We start from the raw sequence: 21,563 nt of genomic DNA, 5'->3' as shown, positions 1-21,563 counted from the left end.
CAGCTGTATGTTGCTTAAGTGGTAGCAAAAAAGCTAAATTAGAGCGTGAGGGCCTGAGTTTAAGCCCTAATAGCAGTGCCATTCTTTCTTGGAGTATAATGGGGCTAGTTCACTGGTAGCTTCAAAGAAGGTTAAAATTGGGCTGGGGATGTGGCTTAGTAGTAGAGTCCTTGCCTAGCATGCATGAAGCCCTGATTCTTCAGTACCATATATACAGAAAAAGTCAGAGGTGGCACTATGGCTCAAGTGGTAGAATGCTAGCCTTGAGCAAAAGCAGCTCACAGGGAGAGTACCCAGGCCCCAAATTCAAGCTCTAGAACTGGCAAAAAGTAAAAATAAAAAAATAGGGGCCAGGAGCATGGCCTAGTGGCAGAGTGCTTGCCTACCATGCATGAAGTTTTGGGGTTGATTCCTCAGTACCCAAACATAGAAAAACCCAAAAGTGGTGCTGTGGCTCAAGTGGTAGAGCGCTAGTCCTGAGAAAGCCCAAAGACAGTGTCCAGGCCTTAAATTAAAGCTCTAAGACTAGCAAAAAGTAACTAGATAAATAAATAAAATGGATAAGGTTAAAATAAATAAAATAGATAAGGTTAAAACTGTAATCCTGCTCTAGAAATATATTTAGGCATAATAGCTCATGCCTATAATCCAAACTCCTTTTTTAAAAAAAATTTTATTTTATTGATTTGCCAGTCCTGGGCTTGAGCTCAGGGCCTGAGCACTGTCCTTGAACTTTCTCATGGCTAGACCTCTACTACTTGAGCCTCAGCACCACTTCCAGCTTTTTTCTAGGTATGTGGTACCAAGGAATTGAACCCGGGTCTTCATGCATGCTAGGCAAGCACTCTACCACTAGGCCAAACTCCTGGCCCCCAAACTCCTTTTTTGTTTGTTTGTTTTTTGACCAGTTTGTTTTTTGGACTCAGAGCCTGGGCATTTTTTACTCAAGGCTAGAGCTCTGCCACTTGAGCCACAGTGCTACCTATGGCTTTTTCTGTATGTGGTACCAAGGAATTGAACCCAGGGCTTTGTGCATGCTAAGCAAGCACTCTACTACTAGACTACACTCCTGGCCGTCCAGGCTCCTTTGAAAGCTAAGATTGGGAAGATTACAATTTGAGCCCAGACTGGACGATTAGATTCTAACCAAAAAATGTTGGGTGTAATCTCTTGGTATAATTACATCAACATCATCAACATCATCATCATCATCATCATCATCAATAAGTATTTACCACCCCTAAAAGAATCTAAACATCAATTTCTCATTCTCATCATCCTCCTCTCACCCCAAATTTATTTTGTCTGCACAGATTTACATATTCTATATATTTCATATAAATGCACACAATATGTACAAAGTTGTGCAAGCATTTTTTTACACAGTCACTGGAGCTTGAACTCAGGCCCTGACATTCATTGTTCTTTCACTTTTTGCCACACAAGGCTAGCATTCTGCCACTGGAGACACACCTCCACTTCCCCATTTTTGGTGGGTTTTTTTCAGGGACTTTCTAATCTGGGTTGGTTCCGAACTCCAATCCTCAGACCTCAGCCTCCTAAGTACAAGGATTTCGGGAGTAAGCCACCAGCTTCAAGCTCAAAAAAGTTCCCTTTAAACCTAAGGTTCTCCCTTCCCCCAGAAAATGGAAGTTAGAGCCACATTCTTTGGAGAAGCTTATCTGGAGGCCCAGCCCACTGGGGTCACTCCCTAAGAGTGGTGTGGCTACAGCAGGCTGCAGTCCACCTAGAGATTGCCCTTTTCTTCTAGCTGCCTCATGGTCAGTTCAGTTCCGTCCACACCAGGCCTCCCACCTCAATCTAAACCAAGCCTAGGTCCAAGGCTCTAAGTTCTGGCTGGGTGCTGATGGCTCATGCCTAAAATCCCAGCTACTCCGGAGGCTGAGATCTGAGTATCACGATTCAAAGCCAGCCTATGCAGGAAAGTCTATGAGATTCTTATTTCTTATTAACCAGCAAAGTCAGAATTGGAGTGTAGGCTCAAGTATACCAGAAAAAGCTAAGGTACAGAATCTGAGTTCAAACCCCAGTACCGGCACTGCTCGCTCCCTCCCAAATCCTCTACATTAAGCTAATTAGTATCAAAGGGCTAAAATAATGGCCTCTTCCCTCTCCACTTAGGGAAGGCATTTTGCAGGGCTGGTTCAAAGTAATACAGAATTCCATGGCTTAGCTATGCTGAGGATTTCTTTGCACAAAGGAACATTAATAACTAATTCCTTTATGTACTTTTCCATAGCTTGGATAAGCAGTCAGCACATAGGTAAGAACGATTTCTGTTTCCTGCTCCTACTCTTCACCAATTTCTGGAGTCAGTCAGTCCATATCAGCCCAGTGACTAGAGACGGGGGTGTCACATTTCTAGATAAGTCACTGGGAGACTGAGGATTAGATAGGACTGCAGCAGATAAGCAAAACTATTTGACAGGAGGACTGGGCCTTGCTAGAGACACAGGAACACCCAGAAGGATGTTAGGAAACTTACACTGCCAGGAAGACCTCCCAGCATCCCTTGGGGTTTGGTGAGTCAGTCAGTAACTCCATTAGAAAGTAAGGTGGGGGGCTGGGGCTTTTCCTGGGAGAAGCTACTATACGATTGTGTGTTTGTGTGTGTGTGTGTATACTTCTCTCAGTCTTCTCTCAACCAGACTCCAATTTCTTTTTTTTTCATATATTTTTTATTGTAATTAATAGAAGGGTTACATGATATTTGCCAGATAGATGGTGCATTAATTCCCATACATTGATACCAATTCTAAATTTCTAAACTCCAATTTCTAAACAAGAAACTTCCAGATCAACTCTTAAACTTCTGCAACTGTGTGTGTGTGTGTGTACTGGTACTGAGGCTTAAACTCAGGGCCTGGGTGCTGTCACTTAGCTTCTCCTCAAGGCTGGCACTTTACCACTCGAGCTACACCTCCTCTTCCAGATTTTTGGTGGATGAAGTCTCATGTACTTTCCTGCCTGGGCCGTCTTTCAATCATGAACCTCCGATCTCAGCCTCCTGAGTAGCTAGGATTTACAGGCTTGAGCTCCAAGTTCCTGGCTTCCTTTAATGCCAGAGCAAAGATTTGCACCAAGGACCAGGGAAGCTGTTACAGCAGCCTGGCTGGAGAATCAGAGTCACCAAAAGACATGTCAACCTACTGGGCTACAAGAGTGACCAAGGTCAAAGATCTCCCAGGTAGTGAGTTGTGTTCCCATACACACATTATCTATTTAGTTGCTTTGGTAGACTAACTTTGGACATTTCAACCTCACACTAACACTAAGGGAAGCAGGGGCTGAGTCACAAGTCTGTGGACACCAATGGCTCATGCTTTGTCATGATAGCCACTCAGGAGGCTGAGATCTGGAAGATCACAGTTCAAGGCCAGCTTAAGCAGGTAAGTCCAAGAAATTCCATCTCAGAGAGATTCCTGCAGAGATGGACACTGGCCTGGCCAGCTGAAAGCCACATATCTTGCCAATCTTGTGGGGCCTCACATACCTCCCTCTCATTAACCCCGAAACCAGGTGGGGCTTTTAGCCACATGACCAAAAATATGGCCCACAAATGTAGCTGTGTTTCTAGCAAATCTGAGGGCAAAGTATATGTTTGAGATGTAGTAAAACTGAGTATGAAGTGATTGGGCAACTCCTGGCCTGAGACTGTATTCTGGGCCACAATAAGGTTGGTTGTTTTGTGTGTGTTGTATGTCAGTCCTGGGGCTTGAACTCACCACCTGAGCACTATCTCTGAGCAATTTTATACAGCTCCACTTCTGGATTTCTGGTAGTTAATTGGAGATAAGACTTTCCTGCTTAGGCTGGCTTCAAACTACATTCCTTAGCTCTTAGCCTCTTAAGCAGGTAAGATTACAAGCATCAACCACCAAAACCCAGCTGACAGTGAGTTTTGATGTTACTGTTGCTTTTTTTTTTTTCAGGGCAGGGGGAGGAAGATTTTTGGAGACACTGTTTAGCCCAGGCTGGCCTCAAAGTTGCCATCTTCTTTCCCTAGGATTGCAGGAGTGTGCCACCTTATCCAGCTTAACTGGTGTGTGTTTTTTTTTTTTTAGATGCTCTTCCTGCAAAAGATATTTTTCTGTCTTTCTTATTTCTTCTTGGTTTTGCAATCCCTAACTCACACTGAAACACTGGAAACCAGAATTGTTTATGAGTTACCCTGGGCTGTCAACCAAAAAAACACAAAAATAAACTAGGGGTGATGGGAATACAGATGTTCCCAGCTACTCAAGAAGAGTGGGGTAGGCAGGATCCCTGGGTGGAGGAAAGCCCTAGAGACTCTTATCTCCAATTAACCACCAACATCAAGAAGAGGAGCTGTGGTTCAAGTGGTAGAGCACTAGCCTTGAGTCAAACTGCAAAGGGAAAACATTCAGGCCCTGAGTTTAAGCCCCAGGAACAACAGCACACACACACACACATTCTCACAAACCTGTTATGTCCTTGCAATTCACCCACACTCTTGCACTGATAATATTTGGGACAGGTTCCATGGAGGGAATCTAGCTCTGCCTGATTTCTTTCAGCATTTCAATCCATCTCCATACACAAATCAACCCTCAGCTATATCCTTTAACTATGGACTCCTACCAGCAAGTTCTAGATAGCAGTAATAGATAGCCACCATGTGTCAATCACTGTCACTTTTCACCAGGCTGAATAACTGTGCCTCCCACTACACCTGAAATCACCAAAATCAACTCGATTCAAATAGATTTACACTTCAGGTTCTGGTGGTTCCTACCTGTAATTCTAGCTGCTCAGGAGGCTGAGGTCTGAGGATTCTGGTTCATAGCTTACTCAAGCAGACAAATCTGTAAGAGACTCTTTGCTCCAACTAGCCAACAAAAGCCAGAAGTAGAGCTATGATTCAAGTAGTAGAGCGCCCAGCCTTGGGCAAAAAAGGTAAATGAAAACAGGGCACAGGTGGCTCACACCTGTTATCCTAGCTACTCAGGAGGCTGAGATCTGAGTGAGGATCATGGTTCAAAGGCAACCCAAGAAAGAAAGTCCCTGAGACTCTGATCACCACAATTAACCACAAAAAGCTATAATGGAGCTGTGGCTCAAAAATGGTAGAGCACTAGCTTTAAGCACAAAAGCTTAGATACAGAAACTAGATTGTGAGTTCAAGCCCCAAGACTGGCAAAGCAAAAAGAAAAAAACTGGAGCTGTGACTCAAGTTTAAAGTGTCACTTCGGCATGTCTATGTGGGGTGGGGTAGAGGTTAGTATTTGCTCATGACCTTGAACTTATACATTTCTGTTTTTTTTTTTCTTTCACCACTTATGTTGCCTGTGCAATGCAAACAACAGGAAAAAAAACCTAAGCTACCTCTGAGGTGGTTTGGATCACCTGCCATTTTTAATTCTTGCAAGTTAAATTGAAACCTAGCTGTTTTTCCTAGGTTTATGGCCCTTGCTGCACTCCTTGAGTCTCATTAGAAAACCAGAGACACACCATTCACCCGTCTCTGGGTCCCCCCTGCAGCCCCTTCTACCTCTGTCTGAGGCACACCTGCAGCTCCACTTGGGCAACCTTTGTGTCCGGAGTCTCCAGTATCTGTGCCAAGAGGAGGAAGTGTGAATCGGGCTAAAGCCCAGCAACATCAGGTGTCTTGGCCACTGTTCAAACAGCCCCAGGAAACAAGGGACATTTACAGTGTTACAGCTCATCAAACTGACTCTCCTCTGAGTCACCCTGAAAATTCTGTTTCTGCCAGGGGACTCCTCCTGGCAGAAATCCCACAACAGGAGATGTGTCGGGGATTAGTAAGCAGCAGTATAGCTGAGCCCTCCCCAAGGCCACGGACAGCCTGAGTCCTGCTTGGCCTTCTGGAGCATGGCTTAAACCATGCCATGAGATAAATCCAGAGGCAGGGGGAGAGAGAGGGATAGGATCTTCCTCACTTGGGAAAGGACCCAGGTTCTAATGTCCAAACAGCCACTAGGACAGCTCACAGAGCTGTACAACCTCTGGGAGGACTTGTGTTCATACACAATTCACATAGAATCTAGCATGAAATTAAACCCCTAGCCAGGTGTTGGTGGCTCATGCCTGTCATTCTAGCTACTCAGGAGGCTGGGATTAGAGGATCTTACCACAAAGCCAGCCTGAACAGAAAAGTTTGTGTGACTTTTCTTTTTAAACCAATCCTGGGGCTTGAACTCTGGGCCTAGGCACTGTCCTTGAGCACATTTTGCTCAAGGCTAGTGCTCCACTACTTGGGCCACAATGCCAGTTCTGGCTTTTTCTGTATATGTGGAAATGAGGAATTGAACTCAGGGCTTGATGCATACTAGACAAGCATTCTACCACCAGGCAACACTCCCTGTCCCCTTTGTGTGACTCTTATTTCCAGTAAACCACTAAAAAGCTGTAAGTGGAGCTGTGGCTTTAGTGGTAGAGTACTAGCCTTATGTGACAAGTTGAGGGATATAGTTCCTAGGCCCTAAGTTTAAGCCACTTGTATGACACCAGGGGGGAAAAAAAGAAGGGAAGGAGGGGAGAGAGGAAGAAAAGAAAGGAGGGAAGGAGAGGAAGGGAGAAGAGGGAGGGAGGGGAGGGAAGAAAGGAGAGAAAAAAAAGGGGAAGTAGAGAACAGGAATGGAAGAGAAAATAAATTCCCACTATGAAGGAAGCAAAGAGGACTAGGAAGAGATTCTGGGGTCAAAAAGGAAAAAATAGAGGGGAAGAGGAGAGTGGAGGAAGGGGCGGAGGGAAGGGGGGAGAAAGTAGGAAGGGAGAGAGAAAGGGATGGCAAAAGAGGGGATGGGGGGAAGAGGGGAAAAGAGAGGAATTTTCCTTCTCTGGAGCCTCCCAAAAGCCCAGAGTAAACAGAGGCCATAAACCAGGAGACAATGAACCTTGAGGCCCTGTCCAGCCAATCTGTTCGTGAGACTAGCAAATAACTTCTTCAGTTCTTGACTAAAAACAATGGGGAGCTAAATTCATTTCGGACATTTGTGTTCCCTAAGGATGAAGGAGCAGAGATAACAAGGAACAATGGTATACTTTGTACTGACAATCTCATATAAACTATAAAACCCTTCCTCCTCCGGGTTTGTTTATTTTTTTTTTAACCCAGCTGGGTTTCTCCAAGGCCAAGAACAGTTTCTTGTGGGAGGATTTAGAACTACAGCCCAGATAAAGGATCTGCTATCAAGACACAGCTTCTACGAAGCATCAATGGTTACATATTTAACTAAAGAACAGAATCCACATCTTCAAAAATGGGGAGCAGGGGAGAAGAGGAAAGAGTTCCAATAGCAATTGTCCTTTTTAAGACAGAAATTTACAGTACTCCCCCAAAACACCTTCCTATGTATGCACTAAAATTTTTTTGAGAAGGAAAAATACAGAAAAAAGGTATGGCATGATTAACTGTGGTAAACCAGAAAGTTTTTTATTTCAGATTCCTTTCAGAGAAGAGGGAGAGGAGATTAAGGTTTGTAATTTAAAATCAGAAACAGAAACAGGATTGGGGGGGTGGGAACTGGAAGGGGGTGTCAGATCTGAGCAGGCACTAGCTAGTTCATCATTCCATTCTGTACAGCCAAGTCTTACACAACCCCCAAAGACCTTGATTTGAATAAAGACCCCCCCCCACCCACACACATATTCTCTCTTAGCTTGTATACCTAGGGTCCAGGGCCAGCTGGCATGAGGGACTTTGGGCAATTAGGTTTCATTTTGTGTTCAAGTCACACAAAACACAGTTGGAAAATGGTCTGTGGAGCTACCCTATTTCGCCCTCGCTCAGTGAGCTAAAACAAACAAGCTGGCTACTTTTCAAGCCTGAGCTATTTGGACAAAACATCTAGGGCAAGAAGCCTGCCCAGTGCTGCAGGGTCGAACGCTGGAGCTCTAGATCCATCACCGAGTACTTGCCTAGTATGCTTGAAGCCCATGTGGGTGAGGATGTCTCAGAAACTGACAGAAGTCAGACACCAAGCTGTCACTCCATAAATGCTTTTCAAGCCAGGCTCACACCTGTAATCCTAGCTACTCAGGAGGTCGAGATCTGAGGAATGCAGTTCAAAGTCCGCCCAGGCACAAAAGTATGTGACTCTTATCTCCAATTAACACCAGAAAACCCAGCAGTGAACTGTGATTCAAGCGATAGAGCACTAACCTTGAGCTGAAGAGCTCCGGGACAGTGCCCAGGCCCAGAGTTCAAGCCCCAATGCGCACAAAAAATAAATTAATAAATAAAAAATGCTTTTTGACTAGGAGTAGTGTGGAATCTTCAAGAACTATAGAAGGAGAGGGAAGGTAGAAGAGAAGCTTGACTTCATTAGAAATGTGTACTAGACTAGTGTGGTAGCTCACACCTGTAAACTTGCTACTCAAGAGGCTGAACTCTGAAAGACTGAAATGGGAAACTCTCATCTCCAATAAACCAGCAAAAAGCCAGAAGTGGATAGCTTAAGTGGTGCAGCACCACTCATCTGTGAAAAAAACAACACAATAGCAAGTAAGTTATAGGGCCCAGGCCCTGAGTTTAAACCCCAATACCAGCACACATGCACCTAGACACAAAATTGGGGTGGAGGTATACTGCTTCAAGTGAGAGTTTCTGCCTAGTAATTGCAAGGCCCTGAATTGAAACTCCAGAATTGCCAAGCAAATAAACTCATAAAAACAAAAAAAAGAGGGCTGGGAGTTGGGCCTAGCGGTCGAGTGCTTGCCTAGCATGCCTGAAGACTCAGGTTCGATTCCTCGATACCACATACATAGAAAAAAGCTGGAAGTGGTGCTGTGTCTCAAGTGGTAGAGCACTAGCCTCGAGGAAAAAGCCCAAGGACAGTGCTCAGGCCCTGAGTTCAAGCCCTAGGACTGGCAAAAACAAAACAAAACAAAACAAAATGAAGAAATTCTCCAGGACTGCCAAGTAACCCCAAGACGAATCGATACACAGACAGAGAAATGCTAACAAGTTTGCTTTCCCTCTTCTGTATTCCTGTCTTCCTTAAGGAAAATTCACCCAGGTCTGCCCCTCCCTCCATCCCAACAGCTCTTCCAAACTCAGCCTTTGTCCAGGCTCTCCTCCATTCCAACCACCTCACTGAGAATACTGCCTTCAGTCAGGACCCTGGTCTAAATTAAGGGTGCAACGAATGGGAAAGACCAATAGCCCAGGCAATGCTGACATTGCCTGACGGATGCGTGATCCAATCAGCAGTCAGTATCATTAGACGCCAAGTATGAACTAAGAGGGCATCAAATCCTCCCAGTTCCTCCCTGCCCCACTCCACCCTATTCCTTTCATCATTTCTCCATCACTCCCTCACGTATAGCTGTCAAAATGTGCTCTCTATCCTGGTGCCAGTGACCTATGCTTGTAAACCTATTCAGGAGGCCAAGGTCTGAGAATCAAGGTTCAAAAGCCAGCCTGGGCAGGAAAGGTCCATGAGACACCTATGCCCAAAAACCACATACAAAAGAAGCCAAAAACAGAGCAGTGGGCTCAAGTGGTAGGGTGCTAGGCTTGAGCAGAAAATGCTAAGGGACACAGCATCTAAGCCCTGAGTTCAACCCCAGTACTGGCACGCACGTGTATATACACACATACACCCACATTTACACACATGCCTTTCTCTGATCCAAACCTCACATACTTAGACTCCTTGAACTACTTACTCCCCACTCCCACCTACATAGCCCAGGTAGGAGTAAACACCCACAATCCCAACCAAGCCTATTGCCAAAGCTGTTCCCTCCAATCAAAATGCTCTTCCCTTCTCCAAATAAAACCCACATATCTTGTGTCAAACTCATTCAAGAGTCTATCCTTCATACCAACACTGATCCTTGGGTTGGTATAACTCAGACATAGCACAACATTTGTTCCCAGCTCTCATTTGCTAAGTAGAGGCTTCTAATTGAAAAGCAGTGATTTGTGCCTTTTTACATTCATCTACTACCAGAGAAACTGCATCTAAAAACAAACAAACAAACAAAGCACCACCCCAGCCATCACTGATGGCTCATGTCTATAATCCTAGTTACTCAGGAGACTGAGATCTGAGGATCCAGTTTCAAGCCATGGGTCAAGAAAGTCCGTGAAACTATTACCTCCAATTAACCAGCAAATACACACATAAATAAGCAAACGTAGAGCTGTGGCTTAAATGGTACAGCTATGTCTTGAGCAAAAAAAGCCAAGAGCACAAGGCTCTGAGTTCAAACTTTAGTATTGACAAAAAAACAGAAACACCCAGCTATGCATCTTATGTCATTCTCTCTTGGGACTCACAGCCCAGGAAACTGGTTCTGGAAGGCTGGGGACCAGTATTCTACAAAGCTATGATTCTTCCTTCCTTGCTGTCTTCTTTCTTTGCATCCCCCCCCCCCGCCATGCGTCCATGGATTTACAAAGCCACCTGTTAGAAATGACAGTCTAGGGGGTGGGGGGAAAGAAATTAGGACAAGAACATGAGATGGAGTATCAATGTATGAGAACTGATGCACCTACTACCTGATGAATGTAACTAACCCCTCTATACATTATCCCCTCCACACACACAAAAAAAGCAGAAAAGAAATGACAGTCTAGAGGATACGAAGTTCCCAGCGAAGAGTTTGCAGCAACTTGGAGGCCACAGAGCAATTTTGTGGGGGTGGCAGGCAGACAGACAGGCAGGCCCTCTGATGGACATCTTTGAGGATCTCAGGCCAAGCCTCTGTCTGCCAACCCCAAGGCCTTGTGATCCTCGGTCCCAAAGCCCCATACATAATTAGAAGTTATAATCCTGTAATTCCATGATGGCATCTTTGAACTTAAATATACTTCCAAATGAGCTTTTTTTATGCTAAAAGCAGCTAAACACAACATTTTTTTTTCCTTTTTCTCCCCACTCTTGTCTCCACCTGTTATTTGCATATTCTCCTCCAGTCTACCTATCGATAAGCCAAAGAACAAGGTAGTCAGTGTCACCAGGGAAGGAGGAAGACGCCAAGGGCATTTTTACAACCCGGATGGCCCAGCTCTGAACAATTAAGAATTGATTGTTCTGAGAGAGGGAGTTTCACTTCCCTATTGACAAGTTTGCACTGACCGTGGGGTGATCCCCACCTGTTATCAAAAATATCAAGGACAAATCTCACAACCCACCCAGTGACCACCCCCCCCCCAGGCAAGGTCCCAAGCCTATTTGTAGACTCTCTGGGAATCTGCAAAATGAAGGATGTGGCAGGTGTTAACTGTGATCTTCCCCAGCTTGAATGCTTCCTAATAACCCAGATCCTACCACCTGTGGGGCAATCTCAGCGCCCCACGGGACAAGGGCTGGGGGCTCCCTTCTGTGAGACCATCACCCTAAAGTGTGTTGGGGGGGCAAAAGAGCCAGCACTGACCCAATGAGGAGGGAGACTGCGACTCGCGGAGGGGGGGACCCTCCTGAGTGCCCTGCAACAAGCAAGGATGGCAGGACTCGAGGTCCCCTTCCACCAAGGGGCTCCCCTCACCCCTAAAAAAAAAAAGCAATTGAGAGAACGCCAACCCGTCTCCAGGCCGGCCGTTTCCTCCCCATCCTCTTGTTCTAGTGGAAGCTGGGTTTGGGGGGGGGGGTCACACCGTCAGGCCAAGGACGCCAGAGGCTGCCCGCCCCCCTCCTCCCCAAGAATCCAAAGGGCGGGCGGGATGGACAAACAGGACGACCCGGAGTAACCTCGCCAGAACCCCAAGCACCTCGCCGCCACCTGTACCTCAGCGGGACCCGCCCCAGTCCCGGGTGTCCCCAGCCCACTTGGCCTTCGCGGCCTTGCCGACCCCCCCCCGGGGCCGCGCGCTTCCACAGCCCCCTCCGCAGCGTGCAGGGGAGAAGGGCGGACCCCTGCGCAGACCCTGTGCGCCAAGTCACCCCACCTTCCGAAAGTAGTCCTCGCCTTCCTTCTCCAGCCGCCGGGGAGCGGCGGGCAGCAGCGTGTCGGTCATGCTGGCAGCGCCGGCGCCGAGGGGCGGACTGAGGCTGTGAGGCCGCCGAGCGCCCCAGAGGGCGCCGGGACCCGCCTCCACCCGCCCGCGCCGCCACCCTCCTGCCCCGCCCCAGGCTGAGCCCGCGAGCTCTGAAGCCCCGCCCCACCTACCAGGCCACGCCCCCACATAGCCCGAGGCCAAGCCTGGGAGCCCTGTAGTCCCGCCCACTACAAATGCCACGCCCACAAACAGCCCGAGGCCAAGCCGGCCAGCCATGAAGCCCCGCCCATCAACGATGGACCACGCCCACTCCAGGTCTTACGTGAAACCCGGGAGCCCCGCCCTAGCCACGAGGCCACACCCCACCCACCGCCCCAGGACACGTCTTGGCGCCACTTGGAGCTCAGCTGGACCCACTGAAGTCTCGGTCGCTGTCTCAGGTGGAGCTGCCTGGAACCCAGTCCCACCTTCCGTGGCCACGCCCTCAGCCCCTTCTACGCGAAGTCTAGGGATTCTGAAGCTCAGCCCCTAAACCAGCTCCACCCCCGAAACTTGCTTTAACTCGGAGCCCCGCCCCTCCAGCTGAGGCCCCGCCCCTTCGGGCACGTCTATTTGTTTAGGACACGCCCACATTACGGTTCCGAGCCAATCCCTGGAGCCCCGCCCTGTCTTCGAATTCTTGGTGGGTTCTAAGCAAAGCCTTTCTCCGCCTGCCCCCGGCTGCTGGGGCATCTGGGGCGGGCGGCCGGCGGTCTCCCTCTCCTCTCTGAACCTAGGAACTGGGTGGTTGGTGTCTTAGCCCTGCGGGAGCCACGGTGACGTTGGGCGCAGTACAATCAACAACTCCCGCTCCAGAAGCATGGATGCCATGGAGACCAGGATCTGTCCCGACGGACAGGTCCGGAGCCACCAAACACTGGATCTGCCAGTCAGGAAAAGCTTCCCGCTGGAGGGGACCGTGGGACCTGAGCCAGCGAGCTGACTTTCCTGGCTGGCTGGTTGACTTTCGAAGCTGGGGTTAGGCCGATCTGACGGGGGCGTTGGGGTGTTGGAGGAGGGGCCCCCTCCTCCTGCAGGAACCTGGGGACCGGTTTTGTGCCTGGGGGACTCCTGGAAACTCCTGAAAAATGAGATCTTGTGATTTTTTTTTCCATGCTGGTCAAGGTTACGGGGGTGGGGGGCGGAATTTGGTGGAGGTAGGCGCGGATAGCTTGCTTACACCCGTAATCAGGAGGCTTGAGATCTAAGGAGCAAGGATCAAGGTTTGAAACCAGCCTGGGCAAGAAAGCCTGTGAGACTCTTCTCTCCAATAAATCAGCAGAGTCAGAAGTAGAGTTGCAGGACAACGGGTAGAGCACCAGTTGTTTTTGTTGTTTGTTGGTTTGTTTGGTTTGGTTTTGCCAGTCCTGGGGCTTGAACTCAAGGCCCGGGCAGGGCACTGTCCTTGAGCTCCTTTTGCTCGAACCATAGAGCCACTTCCGGCTTTTTCTGTGTTTGTGGTACTGAGAAATGGAATCCAGGCTCTACCACTAAGCCACATTCCCAGCCCTAGAGCACCAGCTTTGAGGAGAAAAGCTCAAAGACAAGCACCCAGACATTGAGTTCAAGCTCCAGTACCCGCACTCAAAAAACAAAAACAAAAACAAACAACAACAACAACAAAAAAAAAACGGCTGGGAGTTTGGCCTAGTAGTAGCGTGGTTGCCTAGCAGGCACAAAGATCCGGGTTCGACTCCTTGGTACCACATACATAGAAAAGGCTGGAAGTGGTGCTGTGGCTCAAATGGTAGAGCTCTAGCCTTGAGAAAGCCCACGGACAGTGTTCAGGCCCTGAGATCAAAACCCAGGACTGGCAAAAAAAAAACAAAAAACAAAAAAAAAAAACAGCCAGGTGCGGTGGCTCACGCCTGTAATCCTAACTACTCAGGAGGCTGAGATCTGAGGTTCAAAGTCAGCCCAGGGAACTCAAAACCGTGAGACTCTTATCTCCAATTAATCACTAGAAAAGCGGAAGTGGTGCTGTGGCTCAAAGTATAGAGCGGGTAGCCTTGAGCTGAAGAGCTCAGGGACAGCACCCAGGCCCAGAGTTCAAGCCCCATGACCCCCCCCCACACACACAAAATAAACCAAAGCCTTAATTGTGAGATGGGGATGTGCTTAGTTTAGGAGAAAAGAGAGAGAGGGCCAAGGCTCTAGACCCAGGGTTCGTGCCAGTCCCCGCTCCATCCAACTACACCTAGGTCCCAGTGGGGAGAACATCTGAGCAGTTTGCCCCAGCCTGGAGGCCCTGACTCGAGAGGCCACGCCCCTTCCCGCCTCGGGCCCGCAGGTACCTGTCCCCTCCCCCAGGGGACTCCTGGGTGCTGTTGGATTTGTCAGGCTCTGTAAGAGGCTGCAGCCCACACTACGTGCTTTCAAGCCAAACGTTTCTGTACCTTTTTTTTTTAAGTGTATTAGGGTTGTTTGAATATTTTATAATACAACGGTAATAACTAAGTCAATATTTAAAACAAATGAATTAAAAAGTGTATTTCATCCCTACGTTAGTCGGTAAAACTTTCCTAGAAAAGATGCTTTCCGAAAGGGCTATTAATTCTAAGAATATGCAGAAGCTGGGAATTCTAGCATTCTGTAAGGATGAGAGCAGGGGATGCCAAGTTCGAGGCCAGCCACTCTCGGCAGGAAAGTCTATATGGAACTCTTTTTTTTTTTTTTTTGCCAGTCCTGGGCTTGAGCTCAGGGCCTGAGCACTGTCCTTGGACTTTCTCAAGGCTAGAGCTCTACCACTTGAGCCTCAGCACCACTTCTGGCTTTTTTTTTTTTTCTATGTATGTGGTACCGAGGAATCGAACCCGGGTCTTCATGCATGCTAGGCAAGCACTTTAACCACTAGGCCAAACTCCTGGCCCCAATATATGGAACTCTTGTCTCCAATTACCCAGAAAAAGCCAGAAGTAGAGCTGTGGATCAAATGACAGAGCACTAGCCATGAGAAAATAAAGTAAGAAAAATAAAGCTCCGGGCCCACCTAAGCTGTAGCTAGAACCAGCACCAAAAAAAAAAAAAAAAAAAAAAAAAAAAGAAAAAGAAAAAGTGGAGAAGAAAGGAAAGGAAAAGAAAGGAAAGAAAGAGGAAAAGTGATGCTTCGGGTGCAAAATCCTCCGAAGTACTTCCAGCCTGAATCCACTTCCAAAACTTTGAGGCAGGGGAGACACTTAAGCCAAACCCACGAAGCCTTAAAGCCTCCTTTGGGTTCGCGGAGATGAAAAGCGGCGACGACTTTTGGCCGCCGTCGGCCCCCGTAGCGAAGGGGCGGGGCCCGGAAGAGACCAGGATGGCGGCTCTGGGCAGCGACAGCGAGGAAGACCTAGTCAGCTATGGCACGGGCCTGGAACCGCTGGAAGAAGGTGCGGGCAGGGGCTGGAGGGCGGAGGCCAGGGCTGGGAACACAGCAGCTGCTGTCCCGGGGTTGCTGAGTGTTGCAGAGGTTGGGGAATCAGAGACCCGGAAAAATGGTGGTTGTGTCGAGCCGGGGGTGGTCCGCGGGTTCTTCCCCAGGACACCCCCACCCCGCCTCGTCCCCCAGCAGAGGACAATTTGCACTCAAACTTGACCCGAAGGGGGAAAGAGATTGCTCTGGAGCCAAGCTCACGCCTCTACTCCCGGCTATTCAGGAGGCTGAGAGCTGAGGATCGTGGTTCGAAACCAGCCTGGGCAGGAACGTCTGTGAGCCTCTTAACCTCCAATGAAGCACCCCCAGAACAATCGTAAAGCTCAGGGGTGAAGCTGTGGCTCAAGGGGTAGATCAAAAGCCTGTCCAAAAAAAAAAAAAAAAGTTGCTTTGCAAAGATGGAGGAGGGGGGAGAGGGACAGAGTCCAGGGAGGGGTAGTTGAGCAAATTGAGGGACAAGCAGGACTGGCAAGGGTGGAATAGATGGTATCAGAAAGAATGGTAGATGTCTCAGGGGTCAAGCGGGCTGTGCCCTGGCATAATGAGGAGGCTGGCTTTGAGCTCAAGCTAGCCTGTCTCCTGGTTCAGATTGTTTGGGATTGGATCTTACACTAAAGGACACACACACACACACACACACACACACACACACGTAGTCATACATGATGGTCCTGGGATGTGTTGTTTTGTATTTATTTTGCTGGTCCTGGGGTTTGAACACAGGGCCTGGGCACTCTCCCTGAACTTTGTTGCTGAAGGCTCATCATCTGTGGCTTGAATTTTCTTTTTTTTTTTGGCCAGTCCTGGGCTTGAGCTCAGGGCCTGAGCACTGTCCTTGGACTTTCTCAAGGCTAGAGCTCTACCACTTGAGCCTCAGCACCACTCCGGCTTTTTTGTATGTAGGTGGTACCGAGGAATCGAACCCGGGCCTTTGTGCATGCTAGGCAAGCACTCTACCACTAGGCCAAACTCCCCGCCCCTTCTTTTTTTTTTTTGCCATCCTGAGATTGGGCTTAGGGCCTGAGCACTGTCCTTGAGGTTTTTTTTTTTTTTTCCTCAAGGCTAGAACTCTACCACTTGAGCCACAGCACCACTTCTGGATTTTTTCTATGTATGTGGTACCACGGAGTCGAACCCGGATCGTTGTGCATGCTAGGCAAGCACTCTACCACTAGGCCGAAGTGGGAGATAAGCATCTTAAGAATGTCTTCCCAGGCTGGATTTGAACTGGGAGTCTCAAATTTCAGGCTCCTGAGTAGTTAGTATTACAGGCATGAGCTTTTGGCATTTGGCTTCAGTAAACATTTGATCAGTGAGTAAGTAAGGGATACTGTGGGTATCAATCCTGGAGCAGGGTTGAGATCTGATTTTTCTTTGTGCTTATTAACTGTGGATTTCAGGGAAGGTACTAAATGAGTACCTTCATGATATAATTTATCACATCCCTGATAAGGAAAAAATTAGTTATTAGTAGCAGTAATTACAACAGGGCCTGGCTAAAATGCCACCTCTTCTCGTGATTTTTTTTTTTCCCAGCTGTGTGGTTAGGAGATGGTGCCATCCCCTCAGGTGCCCTGTGGGGAGTGGTTGGCCTTCATCATTTACAGCCACCTGTCACACTGAGGTGTCTGTAGATCTCCTTCTAGATCAAGAGTACTTAGACAATGGCAAGACTAGTATTGTACTGGCAGAATCCACCCTCTTTTTTTTAGCCCTGTCTTCTCAGCTAGTGACACCTTGCAATGTCTGCAGACATCTTTGATTATCAGGCTTGGGTGGGAGGGGGGAGGGTTATGCTCCAGGCATCTAGTGTTATAGATCAGCAGTGCTCTGATCTTCTGGCCCTCAGCATATCTCACAACAAGGAATTATTCAGCACAAACTTCCCCTGAAGCTGAGAAATCCTGCCTTACCTGAGCATTCATGCCAGGCACACTGGCAGAAATGGAATGTGTGTACTGTATTTCTAAGCCAGGCTGAAAATCTTTCAAAAATGAGATCCAGGGCCAGGAATTTAGCCTAGTGGTAAAGTGCTTGCCTAGCATGCACAAAGACCAGGGTTTGATTCCTCAGTACCACATACATAGAAAAAGCTGGAAGTGATGCTGAGACTCAAGTGGCAGAGCACTAGCCTTGAGAAAGCCCAAGGACAGTCAGCGCTCAGGCCCTGATTTCAAGCCCCAGGGCTGGAAAAAAATAAATACTAAAGAATGGGATCCATTATATCCTAAAGTTGCAATTTTGGAGGCTGAGGCTTTGAGAGATTAAGTAAATTTGACCAAGGAAGTGGTGCTCCTTGGTCAAGTGGTAGGGCGGTAGCCTTGAGCTAAAGAGCACAGGAACAGCACCTAGATCCAGACTTCAAGTCCCACAACCAACCAAAAAGTAATTTGCCCAAGACCACAAAAGTAAGTAGTAGAGGAGGAGAATTTGACCTCAAATCTCCCAGTCTTCAAATACAACCCTTGATCACCCTGCTGTTGGTTTCCTTGGCCAGGAATGAACTAAAAAACATCCCAAGCTGCAAGTGAAAACTCATTAGTATTATAACCTGGCAGGCTTAGCTGCCTATTTATTTTTATTTTATTTTATTTTTTGTCAGTTGTGTGACTTGAGCAACAACACCACTTCTGGTTTTCTGGTGGTTAATTGGTGATAAGAGTTTCATGGGCTGGCTTTGAACCGAGATCTTCAGATCTTAGCCTCCTGAGTAGTTAGGATTACAGGCTTGAGCCACCATGTCCAATTTTGCCAAATTTTTTTGTTGTTGTTCTTTTGGGTTGTTTTTTTTTTTTTTTGCCAGTCCTGGGGCTTGAACTTCAGGCCTGGGCCCTATGTCCTTGGACATGTTTTGCTCAAGGCTAATGCTTTCCCACTTGAGCTGCAGCACCACTTCCGACTTTTTCTATGTATGTGGTACTGAGGAATCAAACCCAGGACTTCATGCGTGCTAAGAACTCTACCACTAGGCCAAACTCCTTGTCCTGCCAAATTGTTTTTGTTTTTGTAAAAAATGCTTATCTTGCTCCATTACCTATGAGTGGCTTCGTCCTCATGGTTCTTCACTATGGGTATCATCATGTGACGTCACGAAGTCACTGCCACCTGTGCGTGTGGTGTTTACCTTTAAAAGCTCAGGCCCAGTGGAGGTTGGGACTGCGCTTTATCAGCCCGAAGATGGAGAGTAGCTGCTGCTCTGCTATTAGACTGTCTCCTAGCTCGGTTCACTGACTTTATTGCTGGAGGGTTCAGGGACCCCACAAATTGTTGGGATATTACATATGGAGGCCCCAGCGAGATGCCAGCCTCAGGCCTTGATTTTGAGAAGCCTGGGATGGGTGAGCCCAACCTTTCAAAGGGGGTGGCCTCTAAGAAACTCCTCTCAGCCCTGGAGAAGGTGGTAGCTTTTCCTGGCAGGCTACTTCCTGTGGTCAACGTTAAGCAGAAGTCTGTAAAATCCTCTGGAGGCGAGCGTTTTGTGTACTGACTGGTAAGTCTTGTGTCCTGGGCACTGGTTGAAACAGATTGGTGAGCGCCTTGGGTTCTGTGTACTAGCTGAAACAGGCCGGTGTGTGCCGGCCTTGGATGGGTTTCTAGGTGAGCTGGGCGCAGCTGTACACCTTGACCACAAGTGGTAGTGATCCATCACCCCATCTAGTATGAACCAACTGAAACAGGTTGGCACGGGGTTGGCACCAGTTGAAACAGACTGGTTCGTATTTTGTGTCCTGTGCAGAAAATGAACCTGAATTGAACCTGAACTGGGCCAGGATAGGTAAGTGCTGACTTTGGGTGGGTTTGAGTCCCACCTGAGGCTTGTCTGTGTGGCCACTTGTTTGTTCCTTGTCTGTGCGCAGCTGTTTCCATTCACCAATGGGACAACATGGATCAATTGACATCAGTCTCTACCCCTGGTAATGCTTGAATGTTTTTCTGATTTCGGTAGTAGCAGCTGCTCCTGGGCCATCTCTGGGCTCTCTTTGAGCTTGAATGGCAGGAGTTCAATGTAAACTTGACAAGGGTTCCTTTAATCTGCCCTTCTCTATGCAGTTCCTAGGTTCATCTTCGGGGATCCTGGTCACTGGAACCAGATCCCCCAGTTCCTCAGAAACACGGGAACCTCAAGGATGACTTACTCCTTTTTTTCTGAAAAAAATCCAGGCTTTAACTCCTTGAATCTATTTTCTTTACTCAATAACAAGGTATCAGCTAAAAAACCAACTTTGTGTACCGGGCTACTTACCTGGGCTATGAGTTGAAGGAAGGACAGGAAAATTTGTCCAAAAGAATTGAAGCCATTCTAAAGATATCTCCCCCTTTAGGATTTGCCAAAGTAGCTAAGCCTTCGTATTGGAATTGGAGAGGACCTGGAAGAGATATTCCTAAATTGTAGAAGAGCAACAACAGGCCTTTGACTCATTAAAGCAGCCCTGGTATTGGCACCTGCCTTGGCCCTACCCAATTTGCAAAAACTTTTCCAGCTTTCCTTCTCTGAGCAAAGGGGATAGCTAAAGGGGTGCTGGCTCAGGGCTTGAATTCCTTGAGAACTGATTCTAGGCCCTTCAGTAGAAACGCATCTGCCCAGAAAGCAGAACTGATTGCCCTAAAGCTGCAAGGTAGGCAGAAGGAAAAACTATAAACTTCTACATGGATAGCAGATATGCTTTTGCCACTCATGTGGCAGCTCATGTACCTGAGGTCTTTTTTTTGGGGGGTGGGGGGAAGTCCTGGGTTTGAGCTCAGGGCCTGAGCACTGTCCTTAGACTTTCTAAAGGCTAGAGCTCTACCACTTGAGCCTCAGTACCACTTCTGCCTTTTTTCTGTCTATGGTACCGAGGAATCGAACCCCAGTCTTTGTGCATGCTAGGCAAGCACTTTACCACTAGGCCAAACTCCCAGCCCCAATCCCTGAGGTCTTATACAAAGAAAGGGTAGGGAAACAATGTGGAAGAGATCTTGGCAATGTCTGATACAGTCTGGCTCCCCCGAAAGATGGCCCTTATACTTTGCTTGTGCCACAAAAAGAATGATTCCCTGGAGGAAAGGGGAAAAGGGGCTACTGACAAAACAGACTGGCAGGAAAAGGAGAGGTAAAGCCTATGGATGCTTTAGTCATGACCCCTCTTCTACAATTCCCCAAAAGCCTGCTTACTTAGATGAGGACTTACAGGTGGAAAAAATAAATACTTCTAAATACTTCAGGTTGGAAGACATTAGAAGACCCGAGAATTTTAATTCCTCTAGCATTAGGAAAACTTGTGCAACAAGCAAATCCAAACACGCTGATGGGGAAAACTTACCAATTGTTGTCACAGGCCTACTTTATTCCCTACCTGAAAAATCTTGTGCATAGTATTGTCTCTAGGTGTGTCAGCTGCCAGTGAGTAACCTCTAAATCTGTTTCAGGAGTCAGCTCATGGCACTTTGGCCTGGAGAATTCTGGGAAGTAGATATCACTAAGGTAGAGCTAGAGAAATACGGATACAGGTATTAGCTTGTGTTTGTAGATAACTTCCCAGGTTGGTTGGAGGCTGACCCAATTAAGAGAGAGCACCCAGATGTTAAGCTGTTGCAGGAGATAGTGTCTAGGTTTGATCTCCCCACAGGTAGTTGGGCCTGACAATGGGCCAACATTTGTGGCTCATGTCACTAATCTGACAAAACTATGGGCTTGAACCTCAAAAAAAAAGTAAGTGAGGGGCCGGGAGTTTGACCTAGTGGTAGAGTGTTTGCCTAGCGCATGCACAAAGATTTGATTCCTCGATACCACATAACATAGAAAAAGCCAGAAATGGTGCTGTGTCTCAAGTGGTAGAGCTCTAGCCTTGGGGAAAATCCAAGGACAGGGCCCAGGCCCTGAGTTCAAGCCCCAGGATTGGCAAAAAAGTGAGTTGAAGCCTGAAAAACATCCGTTTTAAAAGACTTTTAAGGATCTTTTTTTGCAAAGTGAGATCTGATAATTTAAAGCATAAAGCTGTTTACACTGTAAAAAATCATTTAATTATGTTCTAAAATCTAAGTGCCAGTGATTATATATAGAGATTCCCTTCTTGAATGTTTGTTTGTTAAACACGTCATATGAAATAGGATGTAAAAATCAATGTTAATAAATTCTTAGTAAAAAAAAGTCAAAAAAAAAAAAAGGTTATCCCAGCTTAA

The 21,563-nt window shown here is 47.5% G+C and overlaps 2 protein-coding genes across 2 annotated transcripts in view; one reads left to right on the top strand and one right to left on the bottom strand.

Annotated features, from left to right (window-relative positions):
* The window catches only part of Rhpn2 (rhophilin Rho GTPase binding protein 2), a 46,942-nt gene extending 34,956 nt beyond the window's left edge, over positions 1-11,986 (bottom strand). The window contains exon 1 of the mRNA XM_090322767.1: positions 11,903-11,986. Within this exon, the coding sequence (XP_090178893.1) occupies positions 11,903-11,971 (69 nt within the window). The 5' untranslated portion in view covers positions 11,972-11,986. The remainder of the gene's footprint in view (positions 1-11,902) is intronic.
* A 3,288-nt stretch (positions 11,987-15,274) lies between these two features.
* The window catches only part of Gpatch1 (G-patch domain containing 1), a 32,312-nt gene continuing 26,023 nt past the window's right edge, over positions 15,275-21,563 (top strand). The window contains exon 1 of the mRNA XM_090321880.1: positions 15,275-15,360. Coding sequence (XP_090178006.1) covers positions 15,288-15,360 — 73 coding nt within the window. The 5' untranslated portion in view covers positions 15,275-15,287. The remainder of the gene's footprint in view (positions 15,361-21,563) is intronic.

Source organism: Megascapheus bottae, chromosome 31 (assembly GCF_031878675.1).
Source record: "Megascapheus bottae isolate mThoBot1 chromosome 31, mThoBot2.hap1, whole genome shotgun sequence".
NCBI lineage: Eukaryota > Metazoa > Chordata > Mammalia > Rodentia > Geomyidae > Megascapheus > Megascapheus bottae.
Note: the sequence above shows the minus strand (reverse complement) of the source record. Positions and strands in the feature narration are given on the sequence as shown.